This window comes from Scyliorhinus torazame, chromosome 29, assembly GCF_047496885.1.
Source record: "Scyliorhinus torazame isolate Kashiwa2021f chromosome 29, sScyTor2.1, whole genome shotgun sequence".
Taxonomy (NCBI): Eukaryota; Metazoa; Chordata; class Chondrichthyes; order Carcharhiniformes; family Scyliorhinidae; genus Scyliorhinus; species Scyliorhinus torazame.
Window position 1 is genome coordinate 8,578,347 of NC_092735.1, and position 17,648 is coordinate 8,595,994.

Below are 17,648 nucleotides of genomic sequence, written 5' to 3' on the forward strand. Positions count from 1 at the left end.
CATCATTATTTGAGACTAGGTTAGTCCGAGAGTTAAATGTACTGGCACGCCTCATGGTTGGCACACATTGATGGTTACAGGGGAATTAGGGACATTCCCTTTCTCGTGGAAGAAACAATGGTGTCCTTTTTTATTCACTAATCTCTAGCTTTGTGTCGTCTGTTGCACTAGGCACTCTGGAACATAGCTGAACATACAGGCTCAGCTGGCCCTGCCATGCACTGTAAAGGTCATTGTCCGAGACCTTTCTTGGATTTCTGCTAAGAGAGGCAGTGGTGCAGGAAGACAGTGGTGCAGGGGCACTGTTGACTAGTACTCCAGGGACCCTGGAAAATGCACTGGGATCCTAGGTTCAAATCCCACCATGGGAAGTGGTGAAATTCAAATTCAATAAAAAAAACTAGAATTAATAATCTAAAGATAACATTCTCAATTGTCACAAAAGCCCATCTGATTCATTCATGTCCTTTAGGGAAGGAAATCTGCCACCCTTACCCAGTCTGGCCTGCATGATGTGGTTCAAGGGCAATTAGGGATGTGCAGTGATCATTTACTCAGTGGGCTAAACAGCTGGTTTGTAATGCAGAACAAGGCCAGCAGTGCGGGTTCAATTCCCATACCGGCTTACCCGAACAGGCGCCGGAATGTGGCGACTCGGGGCTTTTCACAGTAACTTCATACTTGTGACAATAAAAGATTATTATAAATGCTGGGCTTGCCAGCAATGCCCACATCCCATGAAAGAATAAGAAAAAGCAGAGATAATTGAAATGTCGGAGGTGAACAAAAACCTCTGTAATGACTCTGCCAGCCAACACCCTGAGGTGGAACCACTTTTGGACAGGGCTGACACTATAATTTAGGCCCCTATGTTTCTTACCTTGACTGACTGCTCCACTACACCAAGATGCCTGGCCCTTCCAGTCCTCCATGCCCGACCACAACCTCTGTCCACCCATGGACCCTTTGTTCACTACTCCATGCCCCCAACTGCAGTTCACCTCTGTGCAAGATTCCATCCTCCTGCTCCCCACCCAATTGGGCGGTAGAGTTCAACAAGGAAAATTGCTGACCTCAGAGACAACTGCAAAAAGCCAGATACTGCAAACCACCTTGAAACACCCGTGAACCAGGCATTGATGCGATTTTCATGTCCCTCTGATTTTATTTTGAATGTAGACGTTTTAAGAAGTTTTACACTGACCAGTGTTCATGGCACGCACTGCTGGCTGGACTGAGGTGTAACACTGGGACCTCTACAAACGGGATGGTCTACACCTGGACCAGAGGGGTACCAATATCCTGGGGGTTAAATTTGCTAATGCTCTTCGGAAGGGTTTAAACTAGTTCAGCAGGGGATTGGGAACCTGAATTGTAGCTCCAGTATACAGGAGGTTGAGAGTAGTGAGGCCATGAGTAAGGTTTCAAAGTTGCAGGAGTGTACCGGCAGGCAGGAAGGTGGTTTAAAGTGTGTCTTCTTCAACGCCAGGAGTATCCGGAATAAGGTGGGTGAACTTGCGGCATGGGTTGGTACCTGGGACTTCGATGTTGTAGCCATTTCGGAGACATGGATAGAGCAGGGACAGGAATGGTTGTTGCAGGTGCCGGGGTTTAGATATTTCAGTAAGCTCAGGGAAGGTGGTAAAAGAGGGGGCGGCGTGGCATTGTTAGTCAAGGACAGTATTACGGTGGCAGAAAGGACGTTTGATGAGGACTCGTCTACTGAGGTAGTATGGGCTGAGGTTAGAAACAGGAAAGGAGAGGTCACCCTGTTAGGGGTTTTCTATAGGCCTCCGAAAAGTTCAAGAGATGTAGAGGAAAGGATTGAAAAGATGATTCTGGATAGGAGCGAAAGCAACAGGGTAGTTGTTATGGGGGACCTTAACTTTCCAAATATTGACTGGAAAGGCTGTACTTCGAGTACTTTAGATGGGTCCGTTTCTGTCCAATGTGTGCACGAGGGTTTCCTGACACAGGATGTAGATAGGCCAACGAGAGGCGAGGCCATATTGGATTTGGTACTGGGTAATGAACCAGGACAGTTGTTAGATTTGGAGGTAGGTGATCACTTTGGTGATAGTGACCATAATTCGATTACGTTTACTTTAGTGATGGAAAGGGATAGGTATATACCGCAGGGCAAGAGTTATATCTGGGGGAAAGGCAATTATGATGCGATGAGGCAAGATTTAGGATACATCGGATGGGGAAGGAAACTGCAGGGGATGGGCACAATGGAAATGCGGAGCTTGTTCAAGGAACAGCTACTGCGTGTCCTTGATAAGTATGTACCTGTCAGGCAGGGAGGAAGTGGTCGAGCGAGGGAACCGTGGTTTTCTAAAGCAGTCGAAACACTTGTCAAGAGGAAGAAGGAGGCTTATGTAAAGATGAGACATGAAGGTTCAGTTAGGACGCTTGAGAGTAACACGTTAGCTAGGAAGGACCTAAAGAGAAAGCTAAGGGGCGAAATTCTCTGGTATCGGCGCGATGTCCGCGCCAAAAACGGCACAAATCAGTCGGGCATCGTCGGGAATCCTCCGCATCTTGGGGGGCCGAGCCCTAAAGTTGAGGGGCTAGGCCCGACGCCGGACTGATTTCCGCCCCGCCAGCTGGCGCGGAAATGACATTGCCGGGCAGCGCATGCGCGGGAGCGTTAGCGGCCGCTCACGGCACCCCGCGCATGCGCAGTGGATGGAGTCTCTTCCGCCTCCGCCATGGTGGGGACCGTGGCGAAGGCGGAAGGAAAAGAGTGCCCCCACGGCACAGGCCCACCTGCGGATTGGTGGGCCCCGATCACGGGCCAGGCCACCGTGGGGGCACCCCCCGGGGCCAGATCGCCCCGATTTCCGCCCGCGCCGCCTTGTCCTGCCGGTAAGAGAGGTTGTTTAATCCACGCCGGCGGGACAGGCATCCTAGCAGTGGGACTTCGGCCCATCCGGGCCGGAGAATCTTGGGGGGGCGCCCGCCAACCGGCGCGATTCCCGCCCCCGCCAAATATCCGGTGCCGGAGAATTCGGCAACCGGCGGGGGCGGGATTCACGCCAGCCCCCGGCGATTCTCCGACCAGGTGGGGGGTCGGAGAATCTCGCCCAAGAAGAGCCAGGAGGGAAAATGAGAAGTCTTTGGAAGGTAGGATCAAGGATAACCCTAAAGCTTTCTATAGATATGTCAGGAATAAATGAATGACTAGGGTAAGAGTAGGGCCAGTCAAGGACAGTAGTGGGAAGTTGTGCGTGGAGTCTGAGGAGATAGGAGGTGCTAAATGAATATTTTTTGTGAGTATTCACACAGGAAAAAGACAATGTTGTTGAGGAGAATACTGAGATTCAGGCTACTAGACTAGAAGGGCTTGAGGTTCATTAGGAGGAGGTGTTAGCAATTCTGGAAAGTGTGAAAATAGATAAGTCCCCTAGGCCGTATGGGATTTATCCTAGGATTCTCTGGGAAGCTAGGGAGGAGATTGCTGAGCCTTTGGCTTTGATCTTTAAGTCATCTTTGTCTACAGGAATAGTGCCAGAAGACTGGAGGATAGCAAATGTTGTCCCCTTGTTCAAGAAGGGGAGTAGAGACAACCCTGGTAACTATAGACCAGTGAGCCTTACTTCTGTTGTGGGCAAAGTCTTGGAAAGGTTTATGAGAGATTGGGATGTATTATCATCAGGAAAGGAATAATTTTATTAGAGATAGTCAACACGGTTTTATGAAGGGTAGGTCATGCCTCACAAACCTTATTGAATTCTTTGAGAAGGTGACCAAACAGGTGGATGTGGGTAAAGCAGTTGATGTGGTGTATATGGATTTCAATAAAGCGTTTGATAAGATTCCCCACGGTAGGCTACTGCAGAAAATACGGAGGCATGGGATTCAGGGTGATTTAGCAGTTTGGATCAGAAATTTGCTGGCTGGAAGAAGACAAAGGGTGGTGGTTGATGGGAAATGTTCAGACTGGAGTCCAGTTACTAGTGGTGTACCACAAGGATCTGTTTTGGGGCCACTGCTGTTTGTCATTTTTATAAATGACCTGGAGGAGGGCGTAGTAGGATGGGTGAGTAAATTTGCAGATTACATTAAAGTCGGCGGAGTTGTGGACAGTGCGGAAGGATGTTACAAGTTACAGAGGGACATAGATAAGCTGCAGCGCTGGGCTGAGAGGTGGCAAATGGAGTTTAATGCAGAAAAGTGTGAGGTGATTCATGGAACATAGAACATAGAACAATACAGCGCAGTACAGGCCCTTCGGCCCACGTTGTTGCACCGAAACAAAAGCCATCTAACCTACACTATACCATTATCATCCATATGTTTATCCAATAAACTTTTAAATGCCCTCAATGTTGGCGAGTTCACTACTGTAGCAGGTAGGGCATTCCACGGCCTCACTACTCTTTGCATAAAGAACCTACCTCTGACCTCTGTCCTATATCTACTACCCCTCAGTTTAAAGTTATGTCCCCTCGTGCCAGCCATTTCCATCTGCGGGAGAAGGCTCTCACTGTCCACCCTATCCAACCCCCTGATCATTTTGTATGCCTCTATTAAGTCTCCTCTTAACCTTCTTCTCTCCAACGAAAACAACCTCAAGTCCATCAGCCTTTCCTCATAAGATTTTCCCTCCATACCAGGCAACATCCTGGTAAATCTCCTCTGCACCCGCTCCAAAGCCTCCACGTCCTTCCTATAATGCGGTGACCAGAACTGTACGCAATACTCCAAATGCGGCCGTACCAGAGTTCTGTACAGCTGCAACATGACCTCTTGACTCCGGAACTCAATCCCTCTACCAATAAAGGCCAACACTCCATAGGCCTTCTTCACCACCCTATCAACCTGGGTGGCAACTTTCAGGGATCTATGTACATGGACACCTAGATCCCTCTGCTCATCCACACTTTCAAGAACTTTTCCATTCGCCAAATATTCCACATTCCTGTTATTCCTTCCAAAGTGAATCACCTCACACTTCTCTACATTAAACTCCATTTGCCACCTCTCAGCCCAGCTCTGCAGCTTATCTATATCCCTCTGTAACCTGCTACTTCCTTCCACACTATCGACAACACCACCGACTTTAGTATCGTCTGCAAATTTACTCACCCACCCTTCTGCGCCTTCCTCTAGGTCATTGATAAAAATGACAAACAGCAACGGCCCCAGAACAGATCCTTGTGGTACTCCACTTGTGACTGAACTCCATTCTGAACATTTCCCATCAACCACCACCCTCTGTCTTCTTTCAGCTAGCCAATTTCTGATCCACATCTCTAAATCACCCTCAATCCCCAGCCTCCGTATTTTCTGCAATAGCCTACCGTGGGGAACCTTATCAAACGCTTTGCTGGAATCCATATACACCACATCAACTGCTCTACCCTCGTCTACCTGTTCAGTCACCTTCTCAAAGAACTCGATAAGGTTTGTGAGGCATGACCTACCCTTCACAAAGCCATGCTGACTATCCCTGATCATATTATTCCTATCTAGATGATTATAAATCTTGTCTCTTATAATCCCCTCCAAGACTTTACCCACTACAGACGTGAGGCTCACCGGTCTATAGTTGCCGGGGTTGTCTCTGCTCCCCTTTTTGAACAAAGGGACCACATTTGCTATCCTCCAGTCCTCTGGCACTATTCATGTAGCCAATGATGACATAAAAATCAAAGCCAATGGTCCAGCAATCTCTTCCCTGGCCTCCCAGAGAATCCTAGGATAAATCCCATCAGGTCCCGGGGACTTATCTATTTTCAGCCTGTCCAGAATTGCCAACACCTCTTCCCTACGTACCTCAATGCCATCTAATCTATTTATCTGGAGCTCAGCATTCTCCTCCACAACATTATCTTTTTCCTGAGTGAATTTTGGAAGGAATAACAGGAAGACTGAGTACTGGGCTAATGGTAAGATTCTTGGCAGTGTGGATGAGCAGAGAGATCTCGGTGTCCATGTACATAGATCCCTGAAAGTTGCCACCCAGGTTGAGAGGGTTGTTAAGAAGACGTACGGTGTGTTTGCTTTTATTGGTAGAGGGATTGAGTTTTGGAGCCATGAGGTCATGTTGCAGCTGTACAAAACTCTGGTGCGGCCGCATTTGTAGTATTGTGTGCAATTCTGGTCGCCGCATTGTAGGAAGGATGTGGAAGCATTGAAAAGGGTGCAGAGGAGATTTACCAGAATGTTGCCTGGTATGGAGGGAAGATCTTATGAGGAAAGGCTGAGGGACTTGAGGCTGTTTTCGTTAGAGAGAAGAAGGTTAAGAGGTGATTTAATTGAGGCATACAAGATGATCAGAGGATTGGATAGGGTGGACAGTGAGAGCCTGTTTCCTCAGATGGTGATGTCTAGCACAGGGGACATAGCTTTAAATTGAGGGGAGATAGATATAAGACAGACGTCAGAGGTAGGTTCTTTACTCAGAGAGTAGTAAGGGCGTGGAATGCCCTGCCTGCAACAGTAGTGGACTCGCCAACACTAAGGGCATTCAAATGGTCATTGGATAGACATATGGACGATAAGGGAATAGTGTAGATGGGCTTTAGAGTGGTATCACAGGGCGGCGCAACATCGAGGGCCGAAGGGCCTGTACTGCGCTGTAATGTTCTATGTTCTATGACTTTATCTCTGCATTTAAACTTGTTGGGAAGCCAGATTTTGGAACCGCCTAATTTGGATAACCCGCACACAATGTTTCCTGCTCTTGGAGGCTCCATAAAATCATCTTATATGTGAGCAGAGAATCTCCCTTTATTCATTTGCTGGCAGGAAGGTCTTGGAAGGTAAGGAACTACCTGAGAAAGGCCAATAGTCTGGAAAGTTACAGAGCTCGATCTAGTTAGGAAGCTATGATTATATGCCTGTAAGAACAAAACACTATCAAACCAGTCGTGAATGACGCATAGAATGAAAATACTTCTGGAAAAATAGTTTTAAATACATAAATTAAGTTATGTATTTATTTAACCTTTCATGTTGTGCCAGTAGTTGTTGCTAATTTCTTTTGTCACATTACAATGCCAAAAGGTTTGTATAAAAGAATAGGAACAATATAAATTTGTTGCATTATTGTCGGAATTCAAACTAAAGTTTAAACCCTGTCAGAACTGTAGAGTTTAAAAGTAATCCATTATTGATAATCAACAACACCGCATCATGACAATGAACATACTCTCCATTGCACTGAGAATTTTCGTAGTCAAACAAAAATGGGAAAATGAATAAAATACTGTATATTGTAAGACACTAATAGTTTTGAGTTGTTTAAAAGATGCAGGATGTTACAGTGAAAGGGTGAAAGCAGGCACTAAATACATGTAGTGCGAATAAGGCACACCTGTTTCGCAATCTGGTTTTAGCACATCATTTGAGATTTCTGACTGCAATAATTTGAATACCAGAGGTGCTAAAACAAGAAACTGCAATGTTTGTTTCGACACATTTTCTTGGTGCAGTATATATGGACTCTTAACTGAACAATGGGAGTACTCTGGCAAATCAGAGCAGCAGGTTTTAAGATGGCTCAAAGACCAACAAGTGAGAGATAGCACAGGTTTTCAAACACAATACTCAAGATCCTGGTAAAGGAACTCCAGAGGAGGCAGGTTGATCTTTACACTCTGGGAGGAAAGGAGACAATTTCATCCTCTCACCCTCTCCAGCAGCAGCTGGTGATGCTCTGTCTGACCTCATGCAGTTGTCTTCCCATTCCTCCTGTAGACCAAGGGGACTCTGCCTAAGATACCCATGACCCAGCATGCTTTTTCACCAGCATCTACTTTAAGGTCTCCAACAAAGTAGAGGATATGATTCACAACACTTCTGAGGGAACATCAACCCATGAGTCTTAGAAAAGATGGCCCGACTCCACAAAAATCTTGGGGTGCAAAGAGATACCTAGCCTTGCAATGGTGTGACCATGTCAGGAATTCAGATCCCATGTCCTTAATAATAAGGGACAAAGAAATGAAATGAAAATCGCTTATTGTCACAAGTAGGCTTCAAATGAAGTTACTGTGAAAAGTCCCTAGTCGCCACATTCCGGTGCCTGTTCGGGGCGGCAGTACAGGAATTGAACCCGCGCTGCTGGCCTTGTTCTGCATTACAAGCCAGCTGTTTAGCCCATTGTGCTAAATGTATAATTTTAAGTATATTTGTGTGTGTGTATTAAGAAAATTAATAATTGGTTTCAGTTTAATTTAGGTTCTGTTTATGAACCTTGGTGCCCGACAGTCTAGATCAGTGTTTTTCAAACTTTTTCTCCCACGACCCACTTTTGCCAACCGGCTGACCTTCACGACACACTCCGGATGACATGCCACTTTTGCTTACCTTTAATGTGACACGTGAGTGTGCTTGGTCCTCACAATCTCACTCCATTCAGGTTCACAGGAGGAGAGGGCTATGCACATGTCAGGTGCAGAGTTCAGCCGGTTCCTTTGTATTGTCTTCATCTTTGTGAGAACAGAAAATCCAATATTGCACATATAGGTCATTGTGAAGGACAAGAGCAACAAAATGCTTGTTTTACTCAGCACTGGATACTCAGAGATGCTACTCCAGAATGTTGACAACCTCATGGACTTGTAGCATGTTTTTAATGTGTTGTCACAGGTCATATTCAGAAGTTCAGTCTCCATGTTGTGAGTCAGCTGTGAGTTAATAATTGACTCTGGGGTCCCAAACTCAAAGGAATCTTTCACCCACCTCTTCTGAAACTTCTCAGGAAAGTAGTGACAACTGTTGATCAGCACAGACTGATGTGACTTGATAAGGCTTGCCAGTCTATTGACAGTTCCTTTACTCACACTGTTTTCTTTGATGTGTTGTAGCAGTGTGGGGAACATATAATAGTTTTAGCTTTGTAGTCGCACTTGCCAAACTTTTAGTGACTTTAGGCAAGCATCTATTTCTTGACAGCGCTGAAAACAATCATCATCCTTCCCTTGCAATTTCAGTTCATTTAGAATTGTAAAGATGTCTGCAAGGTGAGACATAGTTAGCATCCAAGTTTCATCATCAAACAAATCAGCCAGATAGACAATTTCTCAAGGAGGACAACGTGGATTTCATGCCTCTGTTTGTAAACTCTGCCAGGCACCCGACACCATGACAGCCAATTACCTCTGTTTGGAACAATAAATGTGTGAGCTCAGCCCCATATTGGAACACAGAGGGCAGGATTCTCTGACTGAGCCTGGAGAATCCCGTCCGAAGTCAATGGACTTCTCCATTGTCTATCTCTCACCCTTGGCATTCTTGCAGCGGGCAGGGCAGAAGAATCCAGTCACTTCAAGATCGGATGCAATTCCTTTCGATGCCAGTGCCTCACAGTGAATGATAATAATAACTTATTGTCACAAGTAGGCTTCAATGAAGTTACTGCGAAAAGCCCCTAGTCACCACATTCCGGCGCCTGTTCGCGGTGGCCGGTACGGGAATTGAAACCACGCTGCTGGTCTTGTTCTGTATTACAAGCCAGATGTTTAGTCCACTATGCAATGATTACAAATAATTGGGGGGCATGGTGGCACAGTGGTTAGCACAGTTGCCTCACAGGGGCAGGGATCTGGATTCAGTTCCGGACTTGGGTGACTGTGGAATTTGCACCTTTTGTTTGTGTCTGTGTGGATTAACTCCCACAGTCCATAGATGTGCAGGTTAGGTGGAGTGGCCCTGCTAAATTGCCCCTTAGTGTCCAAAGGTGTGCAGATTAGGTGGGGTTACAGAGATAGGGCAGGGAGCTGAGTCTGTGTGGAGTGTTCTTTCAGAGGGTTGGTGCAGACTCGATGAGCCAAATGGCCTCCTTCTGCACCCGAGAGATTCTATGAATTACCTGACTAGCTGCCTCCTTAATCCTTACTATAACTCCACTGTTTTTCCCAGTCATGTTGGCTGCCCCATTACTTGTGATTCCTCTACAATGAACCCAGTCAAACCCACACTTTCCAACCAAGTAGCTATTCAACACTTCAAAAATCTGTGTGGCAGTCGTGCTTATTGGTAATGTCAGGCAGCACAATGCATCCTCAACAAATTCATTACGCCAAAGATATCTAATGTAAACTACCAAAGACGCACAATCTGAAGCATCTATACTTTCATCCAGTTCTATTGAGAACTCCTGTGCTGACTTTACACAAGAAATAAACTAGACTTCTAAATTCTCAGCAATATCACAAATTCGGTGAAGTTGCTGTGTGGGATGCATTTCAATTTGTGAGCTGACTTCTCGGGCGGGATTCTCCGTAATCGGCGCGATGTCCGCCGACCGGCACCAAAAACGGCGCTAATCAGTCCGGCATCGCGCCGCCCCAAAGGTGCGGAATTCTCCACATCTTGAGGGGCCGAGCCCTTACCTTGAGGGGCTAGGCCTGCGCCGGACTGATTTCCGCCCCACCAGCTGGCGGTAAAGGCCTTTGGTGCCCCGCCAGCCGGCGCGGAAATGACTTTGCCTGGCGGCGCATGAGCGGGAGCGTCAGCGGCCGCTCACGGCATCCCCGCGCATGCGCAGTTGAGGGGGTCTCTTCCGCCTCTGCCATAATGGAGACCATGGCGAAGGCGGAACAAAAAGTGTGCCATCACGGCACAGGCCTGCCCGCGGATCGGTGGGCCCCGATCGCGGGCCAGGCCACCGTGGGGCACCCCCCGGGGCCAGATCGCCCCGCGCCCCCCCCCCAAGACCCCTGAGCCTGCCTGTGCCGCCGTGTCCCGCCGTCCCAAAGGTGGTTCAATCCACGCCGGCTGGCGTGGGTTGACAGCGGCGGGACTTCGGCCCATCGCGGACCGGAGAATCGCCGGGGGATTCCCGCCGACCGGTGGCGGAGAATTCACGACACGGTGGGGGCGGGATTCACGCCGGCCCCCGGCGATTCTCCAACTTGGTGGGGGGTCGAAGAATCACGCCCCTCATCTAGGACCATGGGCGGGATTCTCCGACCCCCTCGCCGGGTCGGAGAATCGCCGGGGGCTGGCGTGAATCCCGCCCCCACCGGTTGCCAAATTCTCCGGCAGCGGAGGTTCGGCGGGGGTGGGAATCGTGCCACGCCAGTTGGCGGGCCCCCCCCCGGTGATTCTCTGGCCCCGGATGGGCCGAAGTCCCGCTGCTGGAATGCCTGTCCCGCCGGCGTGGATTAAACCACCTCTCTTACTGGCGGGACAAGGCGGCGCGGGCAGGCTCCGCGGTTCTGGGGGGGGCACGGGGCAATCTGGCCCCAGGGGGTGCCCCCACGGTGGCCTGGCCCGCGATCGGGGCCCACCGATCCGTGGGCAGGCCTGTGCCATGGGGGCACTCTTTTCCTTCTGCCTTCGCCATGGTCTCCACCATGGCGGACGCGGAAGAGACCCCCCTCCACTGCGCATGCGCGGGGATGCCGTGAGCGGCCGCTAACGTTCCCGCGCATGCGCCGCCCGGCAATGTCATTTCCGCGCCAGCTGGCAGGGCACCAAAGGCCTTTCCCGCCAGCTGGCGGGGCGGAAATCAGTCCGGCGCGGGCCTAGCCCCTCAAGGTTAGGGCTCGGCCCCCCAAGATGCAGAGGACCTTTGGGGAGGCGTGATGCCGGACTGATTTGCGCCGGTTTTGGCGCCGGTCGGCGGACATCACACCGATTATGGAGAATTTCGCCCCGTATGAGCCATGTTTAATGCTGCAGGGAGAATAAATCTCTCGATTAGAGCGTGGGGCATTTTCTCTTTAGCCACATGGTAAGCTACTATGTAAGAACCTAATTGTGCTTTGTCGTTCTGTGTTAAGTTTCTGCTGAGCACTTTAGCTGATGGTTAAAGTTCTCACTGCATCCTTTGAAAAAAATCAAGCAGTTTGTCCTCAAAGTCATCATGTTTAGTCTTCAAATGTCTTTCAGATTTTGAGGATTTTAAACTCTCATTTGCTGGTACTTACCTGCATATAACACACATGGGGCTGGATTGTCCACAGCTCCCCGCCAAAATCGTGTTTGGCGTGGGGGCGGAGAATCGTCGTTCCCAACTGGGCCCCGCTCGTCCGTCAATCACGCCGTGCGGCTGGGGGGGCCTTTGGCAGACGCCCTTAAGCTGATTTTCCGACGGCGTGGTTCTAACTACGTATGGCCGGTCGGGACTGCTTTCGGAGCACTGCGCCTTCCTCAGGTGCGTAGTGCTCCTAAAGCTAGTGTTTGAAACAAACCTGTTGGACTTTAACTTGGTGTTGTAAGACTTCTTACTGTGCTCACCCCAGTCCATCACCAGCATCTCCACATCATGGATACCTCAGGAAATCGGGGGCGATTCTCCGATATGCCGTCGCGTTTGACGATGGCGCGAACAGGGCCCGGGCATGTCCTATTCTGGCCCCAACAGGGGGCCAGCACGGCGCTAGAGCCGTTCACGCCGCTCCAGCCTCTGTACCGCCGCACCAACCCATGCATGTGCAGTTGGGGCAGCTCAATCCTGCGCATGCGCAGTTGGGCCGTGTCATCCTGCGCGCGCAATTCTTACACGCGCCAGCCCTGACGCAATATGGCGTGGCAGAATGTAGGCCCGGGGGGGGAGAGGCCGGGCCGTCGATCGGTGGGTCCCGATCGTGGGCCAGACCTCTTCGGAGGACCCCCCCGCGGTGAAGGAGCCCCCCCCCCCCCCCACAGGCCGCCCCCCAAGCGTTCCCGCAGAGTTCCCGCCGGCAGCGACCAGGGGTGGATGGCGCCTGTCATATCGGAGCGGCCGCTTGGCCCATTCTGGCCGGAGAATCGCCGCTCGCCCTTTGCGGCGATTCTCCGAGCGGCCCAGCGCGATTTGTGCGGCGCTGGTTTCGGGAGGGTTGGGAGAATCACATGTGGGGGTTGGGGCTCGTGGCACGATTCGCGCAGTGCCCCGGCGATTCTCCCACCCGGCGGGGGTTAGAGAATCCCACCCATCATCTTTATACTGCTTTGATCCCGATTTGAGTTGTTCACCAGAGGCCCTGGAGCTCTGTACAGAGCTAACACTAGCACTGCTCTGTCCTGCCATGGACTCTCCTGTGCAGCCCTCTCCAGCAGATTTTGATCCTGGCATGTAGGTACACGACCTATTTGTGTCTGACTGTCTCTTCCTTGCAACAAAACAATCCATCTTCACAATCCTCTTGTCTTGCTTTCTAGCAGCTATTAAATTAAAGAATCTCTCCTCCATGATTTCATGTCAAAAGCACGTACATACAGGGCATGTGACCTGCTCAGTGCTGTCATTTATGGCCAGAAGACTGCGTCGTTCTCATTTAAAAGCCGATAGCGGCCAGCCACCATTCTGAGTTTAAAAGTCAATAGGAGCTATTGAATGCTTCTCCCGTGAACAGGATCACCATGGGAACACCATGACCAATCGCTCTGTGACACTACTGACACCCGCCCACGACCCACCCATGGTCACGGCCCGCACTTTGAAAAATCCTGGTCAAGATAGACTTGTCAATAAAAATCTTTTAGGTTTGTATGTATACATTTTAGCGAGATCTTAAAACCCTTGAAGTTAAAGAGATGGGTTAAAAGGGGTTATAAGAACTAGGAGCAGGAGTAGGCCATCTGGCCCCTCGAGCCTGTTCCACCATTCAATGAGATCATGGCTGATCTTTTGTGGACTCAGCTCCACTTTCCGGCCCGAACACCATAACCCTTAATCCCTTTATTCTTCAAAAAACTATCTATCTTTATCTTAAAAACATTTAATGAAGGAGCCTCTACTGCTTCACTGGGCAAGGAATTCCATAGATTCACGGGTGAAGAAGTTCCTCCTAAACTCAGTCCTAAATCTACTTCCACTTATTTTGAGGCTATGCCCCCTAGTTCTGCTTTCACCCGCCAGTGGAAACAACCTGCCTGCATCTATCCTATCTATTCCCTTCATAATCTTATATGTTTCTATAAGATCCCCCCTCATCCTTCTGAATTCCAACGAGTACAGTCCCAGTCTACTCAACCTCTCCTCGTAATCCAACCCCTTCAGCTCTGGGATTAACCTAGTGAATCTCCTCTGCACACCCTCCAGTGCCAGTACGTCCTTTCTCAAGTAAGGAGACCAAAACTGAACACAATACTCCAGGTGTGGCCTCACTAACACCTTATACAATTGCAGCAGAACCTCCCTAGTCTTAAACTCCATCCCTCTAGCAATGAAGGACAAAATTCCATTTGCCTTCTTAATCACCTGTAGCACCTGTAAACCAGCTTTTTGCGACTCATGCACTAGCACACCCAGGTCTCTCTGCACAGCAGCATGTTTTAATATTTTATCATTTAAATAATAATCCCTTTTGCTGTTATTCCTACCAAAATGGATAACCTCACATTTGTCAACATTGTATTCCATCTGCCAGACCCTAGCCCATTCACTTAGCCTATCCAAATCCCTCTGCAGACTTCCAGTATCCTCTGCACTTTTTGCTTTACCACTTATCTTAGTGTCGCCTGCAAACCTGGACACATTGCCCTTGGTCCCCAACTCCAAATCATCTATGTAAATTGTGAACAGTTGTGGGCCCAACACTGATCCCTGAGGGACACCACTAGCTACTGATTGCCAACCAGAGAAACACCCATTAATTCCCACTCTTTGCTTTCTATTAATTAACCAATCCTCTATCCATGCTACTACTTTCCCCTTAATGCCATGCATCTTTATCTTATGCAACAACCTTTTGTGTGGCACCTTGTCAAAGGCTTTCTGGAAATCCAGATATACCACATCCATTGGCTCCCCGTTATCTACCGCACTGTTAATGTCCTCAAAAAATTCCACTAAATTAGTTAGGCACGACCTGCCCTTTATGAACCCATGCTGCGTCTGCCCAATGGGACAATTTGCATCCAGATGCCTCGCTATTTTTTCCTTGATGATAGATTCCAGCATCTTCCCTACTACCGAAGTTAAGCTCACTGGCCTATAATTACCCGCTTTCTGCCTACCTCCTTTTTAAAAAAAAAAAAAATTTATTAAAGTTTTTTAACACAACTTTTCTCCCTGACAAACAATAACCCCCCCCCTCGTAACAAAAAAAACGAGAAATCGCGCAGAGCAAGATATATACATGGCAAAATGATATATTTACACAGCTTTGTACACTGGCCCTCACCCGTACGTGCCAGTTTCCCCAACCCTTCATGTTATCTCTTGCTCATCCACCCTCTCAGGCAGTCCCCCCTTTCTCCCCCCACTCCCAGGACGTCCCCTCCACACCCCCCCCCCCCCAAGGTTGCTGCTGCCGCTGACCGACCTTCCTCTAACGCACCACGAGATAGTCTAGGAACGGTTGCCACCGCCTGAAGAACCCCTGCGCAGACCCTCTCAAGGCGAACTTAATCCTCTCCAACTTTATGAACCCAGCCATATCATTTATCCAGGCCTCCTTCCACATTAGCAAGATCCTTTGCTGGGCTATTAGAGATGCAAAGGCCAGAATGCCGGCCTCTTTCGCCTCCTGCACTCCCGGTTCGTCCACTACTCCAAATATAGCTAGCCCCCAGCTTGGCTTGACCCGGACTTTCACCACCTGAGATATTGCTCCCGCCACTCCTCTCCAGAACCCCTCCAGTGCCGGGCATGACCAAAACATATGGACATGGTTCGCCGGGCTCCCTGAGCACCTTCCACATCTGTCCTCTACCCCAAAGAACCTACTCAACCTCGCCCCCGTCAAGTACGCTCCGTGGACCACCTTAAATTGTATCAGGCTGAGCCTGGCACACGAGGAGGAGGAATTAACCCTACCTAGGGCATCAGCCCACAGACCTTCCTCAATCTCCTCCCCCAGCTCCTCCTCCCATTTACCCTTCAACTCTTCTACCAGCGCTTCCCCCTCTTCTTTCAACTCCTGGTGTATTTCCAACACCTTTCCCTCCCCGACCCATACACCCGAGATCACCCTATCTTGAACTTCTTGTGCCGGGAGCAACGGGAATTCTCTCACCTGTCGCCTCACAAAAGCCCTCACCTGCATATATCTAAAGGCATTTCCCGGGGGTAACTCGAACTTCTCCTCCACTGCCCCTAGGCTCGCAAACGTCCCGTCGATGAACAGGTCCCCCATTCTTCCAATCCCCGCCCGATGCCAGCTCTGGAACCCCCCGTCCATCTTCCCCGGGACAAAACGGTGGTTACCCCTGATCGGGGACCACACCGATGCTCCCATTGCACCCCGGTGCCGTCTCCACTGGCCCCAGATCCTTAGTGTTGCCGCCACCACCGGGCTCATGGTATACCTCCAAACAGTGGTGTCACGTTTGTTAATTTCCAATCCGCCGGGACCACCCCAGAGTCTAGTGAATTTTGGTAAATTATCACTAGTGCATTTGCAATTTCCCATGCCATCTCTTTTAGCACTCTGGGATGCATTCCATCAGGTCTAGGAGACTTGTCTACCTTTTGCCCCGAAAGGGTTGAAAGTTCAATGATTCTGAAAAACAAAGCACAAAGTAGAAAATCTGTACTAAAATAACCAAAATACTGCAGATTCTGGGATCTGAAACAAGAACAAGAAAATGCTGGAAAAACCCAGCAGGTCTAGAATCACAGAATCCCTCTTCAATCAATGGTGCCGCGAGACCACATCTGGCGAAGGGAATGTGCTGAGTGGATGCAGGAAGGGTGTCTCTCTTCCGGGAACTCAGAAGGCCAACAATTTTAGCACAAAAAGAGGCTACAAAAACTGTTGAAAAGCCCCCCTCCCCCCGCAAGACCACAATGACAGAGAAATGCCAGGAAATAACTCTAGGATCCGGAAAAATGGTAGAATCAGCAAAAGCTTAGAGAAGAAGAATGGGACTTCCGGGAGCATGAGGGATGAGTCGGAGGCGGCCACGCCCAAGCAGGCTGGGTCACTGGGGTTTGCGCTGGTCTACCTACCGATAATTGAGTGGATGGACATCCTAACTCAAGAGCTACTAAGACACAGGGATGCCATCAAGCTCGAAATGATGACAGCAGTGAAGACGGCGATCGCAGATGTGTAGACCCCTTCAAGGCGGTGCTAGAAAAGGCAGAGCATCGGTTAGAGGCACAAATGGCGACAATCAGAGACCTGGGGAAAACGGCGACCCACTGACCAGACAGAATCGCCTCCTTGGAGACAGAAATGGGGATGCAAGGGACGTTGAAGGTCGAGGACCAGGAAAATAAATTGTGCCGCAAAAACCTCCGCATCATAGGTCTGGTGGATAGTATCGAGGGCAGAAACACCATGGAATATATGGCCAAGATGCTGGATAAGAAGAGAGGGAGAAAGAGCTTTCCCAAACCCCTGGAGATAGACAGAGCCCACAGGTCACTCAGGCCAATGCCTAAAGCGGGTGAACAACCCAGGGCCATCATAGCAAAACTTCACCGGTACCAGGATGGGGAGATGATTCTGAACTGGGCAAAACATGCAGTCCTGCCAGTGGAAGGCCATTCGATTTAGTGTAGTAGGACATTGGGGCAGCTGTGGCCAAGCGCCTCACTGAATTTAACGCAGCCAAGGCAGCCCTTTACAAGAATGGATTACGGTGTGGAATGCTGTACCCGTCCAAACCGGGTAACCTTCCAGGGGAAAGAGTACTACTTCATCATACTGGCCGAGGCAGATGGGTTCGTGCACAGACATGGGCTGGGAAGGCAGTGGTAACAGTGGAAACAAACTCCATTTAAGGAAAAGAAAAGGACAATTGCTCAG

General features: G+C 49.4%; 1 protein-coding gene across 1 annotated transcript in view; it reads left to right on the top strand.

Annotated features, from left to right (window-relative positions):
* Positions 1–16,950, top strand: part of LOC140404122 (meiosis inhibitor protein 1-like) — an 82,155-nt gene extending 65,205 nt beyond the window's left edge. The window contains exon 6 of the mRNA XM_072492541.1: positions 16,676–16,950. Coding sequence (XP_072348642.1) covers positions 16,676–16,950 — 275 coding nt within the window. The remainder of the gene's footprint in view (positions 1–16,675) is intronic.
* The last annotated feature ends 698 nt before the right edge of the window (positions 16,951–17,648 follow it).